The sequence below is a fragment of the Mangifera indica genome, unplaced genomic scaffold (genome assembly GCF_011075055.1).
Source record: "Mangifera indica cultivar Alphonso unplaced genomic scaffold, CATAS_Mindica_2.1 Un_0068, whole genome shotgun sequence".
NCBI lineage: Eukaryota > Viridiplantae > Streptophyta > Magnoliopsida > Sapindales > Anacardiaceae > Mangifera > Mangifera indica.
This window is the reverse complement of record NW_025401160.1, coordinates 73376-79827: the sequence shown is the minus strand read 5'-3', so window position 1 is coordinate 79827 and position 6452 is coordinate 73376. Positions and strand designations below refer to the sequence as shown.

The window sequence follows — 6452 nt, the reverse complement described above, 5'->3', positions numbered from 1 at the left end:
CATAATCAAATGAAATTGAAAAAATTTTATAAACTAATTTATATTCTTCTAATATTCTTTTAATTATTCTATAAATATTATTGATTGTATGTCAGTTATCAAACACCCTAAATACTAAAATTCTTTTTTGTAATTGAAAATGATCATCTATTCAATGATAAGTTATACCCATATAAGAGTGAATTTGTCAATAGTCACTCCAAATATCACTACATATAGATACACGTTCATCAAAATTTATAAAAAATTGAATTAATTCTCTTTTTGTTTTTTATATAAACTAAATAATATTCTTTTTAATGTGTTTCTTGGAATAGTTTTATGTACAGGATTTAAAGTAGTTTTACAATAATTATTAAAACCTAAATTTTCATCAAAGCTAAATGTTAAATGTTCTATTGCTACCATTTTTGCAAACAATCAAAACTAAGTTCGATTTGAACACCCATTAACTCGAGTTTGGTTTAATTGAAAATTATTTAACTCAAACTTAGTTTAAATTTAGTTTGAATTTATTGTTTAAACCTATAATTTAGATGTATAGTTCAGATTTATAGTTTACTCATAATTTATTGATAAAATGATATCGTTTTATTTAATAATGGATAAAACGATATCATTTTAACAATTGTTCGAAATAGTTTGAATTGAATTATTAGCTAAGTTAAAACTAAATTTTGCCACTCACCTAGTTAGTAAGTCAAATTTTCTTTAACTCGAGTTTAATTTAGTTTAAAAAATAAGATGAAACTCTTGATTTAAAATCGAATTAACTTCAAACTAAACAAATTCAATCCAAATTGAACTAAAGTGACCTAGCTTTTGAGCCCAAGCTACCCCATAAGAATGATAACAATCAAGCTAAAAGAAATTGTGAGGAGAAAATCATGGCTTGCTAAACTTGCTCCACTACATCGCTAGAAAAGGCAAAAAAGCAATCCAGAAGATGGAAAACAAAGCATTAGCACTAAACTTCCTTTCTCCACCTAATTCAAAATTAAGGGTGCTAGTTTGGGATGACAATTAAACTTTCCAGACACACTATTTTCTCAAAAAATACACACACACACACACACATATATATATATAAATATAAAATAAAAGGGAGAGAATCAAAGCAGAGATCAAACAGGTTACTTTGTAACCATTTGAAGTGAATCTTCCCTTCCCCTCTAACATTAATCATTATCAAGTACAACATTTGAAATGAAGCATTAAAGAACTAAAAACAATATGAAATTACCAATAACCTGTTTTCTTGTTTCGTTAGATCCTTGGGAGTACCATATTAGCCTCAATCTGAAACCAGACTGGAAACTTCTTCAGGGCAGTAAAAATAGAAACACACATACCCAGAAAACTTAAGGAACTTATCCTTAATTGAAAAAAAATAATAATAAGTTGAAGTGATTAATTATTATACTTGAAATAATAAAAAAGACACCAGACAGTAACATAACTAATAATTTGACACAAACAATGTTTTTCTTAAGATTATAATTAAAATGCAATGAAAACAGAGTCTAATTACTTATTACCTGTGGTTCTGGGGTGATGGTCATTGCCCACTTCGTACAAACTGAAGATTGATGCTGATATAAGGGATGTGAGAGATCTTGGGCCAGTCCTCTCCTGTTTCCTTGTTGTATCGTTCACATAGAAAAGGACATCCACTAATAGACAATTCCTGGAGTGTTGTCCTCTGCAGAAGGCTGTCTGGCAGTGCCTTTAACTTGGGGCAATCCTTAAGTCTTAACTCCTTCAGTTTGGTTAAAGTCGGCCAAGCGGCAGGGAATGTGTTGCCTTTGTAGTAGTATATACTTAGAGTCTCTAAATTTGGTGGTGGTTGTGAGGTTTCAAGTATTAGTTCATCATCCTCATCTAGTCTCTCCACTTCTCCACGTTTATCAAACTTTAAATCCAACCACCGGAGTTTTTCCTTGTTCTTAAAAACTTCTGCCAGTTTCCCATTGCTGACATCTGTTACATTTCCCAATCCTCTTACTATAAGCCCCCCTTCAAGACGATTCAAATTTTTCAGTCCTTCAAAACTACATGCTTTGTTATCATGATCACCACCACCCCGTATGACAAATGAACTTAACCTTCGAAGACCTGTCAATTTCTCTACCCCTTTTGGCGTGTAAAGTAGTGTACCCCGAAAATCATTATATTCCAAACGCCTCAAATTTACTAATTTTCCAATCCCCTGAGGTAATGTTATGAGGGAATTCACGCTAACAGTGTGTAAATTAAATAATTCACACAAACTTTCAGGCAATTTTATTATTTTGAGAAAATTATAGCTAGACAATTCAAGATGTCTTAAATGTATCAATTTTCCTATCTCCTTTGGAATCTCTTCAATATCATCCAATATACCATCCAATCGTAATAATCGTAAACATATCAATTCATTAAATAATCTCACTAAAACATCACTATTCAAGCAGTTAGTGCCACAAGAAGAATATGTAAGTAAGAGACTACGTAGCCATTTTAATCTAAAAGTAGATTCAGGAAATGAAGCCCTATCTTTAATAAAATGTATTCTTAAATGACGAACTTTGTCCTTAGGAGAGTTCTTAAGTGGGTCTTCGTCGCCATACACTTCTATTGATAAGCACTCTTTATCACCCAAAAATTGTGCAAAGTCGTGTACTATATCATGCATGTACGAACCAGAAAATGATTTATGCTTTTGTAAGAGAGATCTTGCCACTAAATAGTCAAAATACTCTTCACCAATTATATCCTCATTCTCATCATCTTTTTCTTCTCTAAGATAACCCTGAGTCATCCATAAATCAATTAATATACCTTTATCGATAATATAGTCTTTTGGATATATGGAACAACATATAAAACACCGTTTTACCATTGGAGGTAAATCATTATAACTCAACATCAAAGGGGTTAAAAGACCTTTTTCAGTATCTTCAAACTTCCACATTTCACTATCTAACACATGTTGCCACTGCTCTTTAGATTTTTTAAACTGCAAGAGACTCCCAATAGTTTTTACAGCAAGAGGTAACCCCTTGCACTTTCTAACTATTTTCCTACCAATTTCTTCTAAATTTTTATACTCTTCAGGAAGTCTTTCAGAAAGTGCTAGCTTTTCAAAAAATAACCAATTCTCCTCATTAGACAATTCACCAACATTTATGATATCATTTGATTTCATTATACGTGCAACTGACTCTTTACGTGTGGTAATTAAAATTTTACTCTCATGAAGACCATTCTTTAGACAATTATAGAATGGTTCCCATTTCTTGTCATTTTCAGTCCACACATCATCCAAAATAAGCAAAAATTTTTTAGTCTTAACAGAGTCACGAATACAATGAAGAAGATATTCTAATTCTACTACATTAGAAGTATAATTCTCGAGAGATTGAATTATTGCTTTGGCAATCCTAATCTCATCGAAAGGCTCTGATACACACACCCAGATTCTTTTATCAAAATTGTTCTCCACCTCATTGTTATTGTAGGCAAATTGGGCAAGAGTTGTTTTTCCTATTCCCCCCATCCCTACAAGCGAGATGATATGGAGGTTTTTTTCACGATCCTCACACAATAACTTGTTTACTAAATCATTCTTCAAATTTTCTCTACCAATTATATCAGAGACATCAATAAAAGAAGTAGTTTGCATTTGTTGATTATCAAATCTCTCAATAGCCTTAATCACATTAAGATTATAATCATTTTTCTCTTTGGCTATAGGATCTAGCTTTTTATTTATATCAGTTATCCTAATTGCAATGTCGCGACGTAAAACAACTTCTTTGAAACCAAAACAACGAAATGGAAAGAAGCAACACACCTTCTTCTTCGGAGCAATAGCATTATGATCGTGACCTCCCTCAATTCGCAATTTCAAGATTGCAGTATTCCACTCATCCAGCACATCTTCCACGTCATAGCATACGTCTTTGAGACGATGTAACCATAGTCTCACAGCTGCAGTCTTCATTTGTTTTTGCTCTGCATCAAATAACACAGCTTGAATGGCTTCAAGGTTGTGCGTAAGCTTCTCTACTTCTTCGTCAACATCCCCAACAAGGCTCACTTGTTTTGTGATGTAGCCAGAAGCCTGCTCAGAAGGAACTGAACCCAGTTGCTTCAAGACAAAAGAAACAATTGCTTCAGCCATGGTATTGAATGATGAAAGGTAAAGTTATCGAATGTGTTTGTGTTTGTGAAAATGCTACCGGCCTTTGTTTCAAATGCTTATAATGCATGAAAGATGAGGAATATTTTAGCTTTTGGGCAAAGTGAAACCTCGCTTTCATGCTGGTTTAGGTATACATAAAGCTTATTCCTAGCTATTCCAATTGTCCTTCCTTTCGTTTACCAGAAGTTCCTTTAAAGCAAAATCATTTCTGCCTCTTTCACAATTTGTCTTGCTTTACTTCGTATTTCATAAAGCAAGATTCTGAAGAATGAGTGTAAAGCAAGTAACAGCAGAAAATTAAGAAAGGCCGATTCCTGAAAGCAAAAGTGAACAGGAGGTTTCGGATTGATTTCTATGTGTTGTTCAAATATAAATCCTAAACAAGATTCCGACATCAAATAACAAGAAAGGAATGAGGGTTAGGGTCTTATTTTCACAATTGACAGAATTGCTCAAATTTTCATTTTCATAATCAATTGAATTTTCTTATAAATTATGAATATTCTATGTTCTCCACCAAGATTCAGTGAAATAATAAAACTCTTTAAATTTGAAAAAAAAAAAATCTATTTTCTCACCCGAATGTTAAATCAATTTAAAAAATATGTTAACTGTTTTTATAAAATTATCAAAAAAATTTAAATTAAAATTACAATAAAATAAATTAAAAATTAACTATAGCTTCTAAATTCTGGAACCCCCAATAAAATGATTCTTTATGACAGATGAAACTGTTCAATGCCTTGGACTGATGCTTCTTTGTCCAATTCAATATTTAGGTAAAATAACATTCACAAATAATTTTGATAAATAAACAAGAAAATGATTTATTCAAACTTAATCGACGAAAATTTATCTAATTTTAGTTAGCTTTTTAGCACTCCTATTTTTTTGAGAGGGTTTTTATCATCTATCCCTTTTTTTTATTTATTAATTATCCCTTTTGTTGCCAACTTTTTAAGGCTCTGAAACCATATGTGAGACCATCTATAGTAGTTCATGCTACATTTCCTTAGCTATGATTTAGAACCTCGAGATCTGATACCCATGATGTGGACTTGTTGAAGAAAAAGGGTTTCAGAAAGGAAAAATAACAATACAGAGAAGAGTAATAAGAAAGAATTACAAAGAGAATTTAGGAAGAAGATTCAAGAATTTTTGGATAACATGCAATATGAATTTTTCATTTCATCATTATGTTTTTTACACCATAAGCCAACTCACCAAGCCAGCAAATCATTACAGTATCTCTCTCCTCATAGTTCTAATTGCATAGTCGTTATAACTTTTAAACTAAGTACTCCATTGATAAACCACATCATGTTGCTTATAATTTAAACAAACGGGCAACATTTCTCCGCTCTTCATCTTCAATTCTTTTAACTATATATTTCGTGTTCAATTTTGTTTGTGGCTACCAAAACATATTGCTACTATTGCAGCCTCTGCAAAATTCCATTCAATTCGCCTTCCTGACTCTTGCCTTTCAATAATAAGAGCCTTTGCTTGAACAAACACCTCCCTGCTCCTCTCCATCCCCAACATTCTAGTCCCACTGTTAGCCACCGACCACTCTTTAGCTCTTCGATGACTCTTTCATCACATACTCCTTTTTTACCCCTGCTCTATAATATGTTTAATCTTAGTTTAGAATGAACAATGATGTCTTTGATACGACATCAAATGTCTATTTACCCCTTTGTGGTGTGGTGACTTGAGGGTTGGTGGGCAAGCTTTGTTACGGAGCAAAATAAGTGTTTTTTCTTGAAATTATTTCATTTTTATTGCTACTCTTTAAAAGTTAGAAATATTAAGTTCCAAAACAGTTGCTATTTCGAAGATTTTTTAGTATGGGTTGACTGAGAAATTTCTCTTGAGCAGCAAATTGGCGTAAATTTAATAGAATTAAATTCTTACAAAGTGATGTTTGAACACGTCCTAACAACGTTATTAAAAGTTCGGGATCCTACCCTTGTTGATCCTTGCCCTTGATTTCAAGCTTGGAGCAAACTTAACATTTTGCCAAAAGCTCAAAATATTTAAATGAACTAGGCTTATACAGAACCAATGAAATTCAAGTGGCCTTGCATGAAGCTCGAGCGTGACAAAATTTGAGTTTGGCTTGAACCCTTCAGGACAGATTGACAGGCCCAGGGATAGGTTGGTGTGGTTTTGTAGTGATGGGCAATTTAGCAAGTGGGTTATTAGACATGATGATGTGTTGGGCAAATGAAGTTCATAAAGGAAACCATAAGACTTGGTGTTA

General features: G+C 32.6%; 1 protein-coding gene across 1 annotated transcript; it reads right to left on the bottom strand.

Moving 5' to 3' along the window:
* Nucleotides 1-1558: 1558 nt before the first annotated feature.
* Nucleotides 1559-4165, bottom strand: LOC123207277 (putative disease resistance protein RGA3). Its single transcript, XM_044624630.1, has 3 exons — nucleotides 2879-4165; nucleotides 2567-2791; nucleotides 1559-2209 (listed from the first exon to the last, which is right to left on the bottom strand). The coding sequence occupies exons 1-3, from the start codon at nucleotides 4163-4165 to the stop codon at nucleotides 1559-1561; spliced, it is 2163 nt and encodes a 720-aa protein (XP_044480565.1).
* Between the last annotated feature and the right edge of the window lie 2287 nt (nucleotides 4166-6452).

Coding starts and splice junctions, on each gene's coding strand:
- LOC123207277 (XM_044624630.1), bottom strand. CDS start 4,165: ATGGCTGAAGCAATTGTTTCTTTTGTCTTGAAGCAACTGGGTTCAGTT. Junction 2,792..2,878: donor ATAATGATTTACCTCCAATG/GTAAAACGGTGT, acceptor TGGATGACTCAG/GGTTATCTTAGAGAAGAAAA. Junction 2,210..2,566: donor AGAACTCTCCTAAGGACAAA/GTTCGTCATTTA, acceptor ACATTACCTCAG/GGGATTGGAAAATTAGTAAA.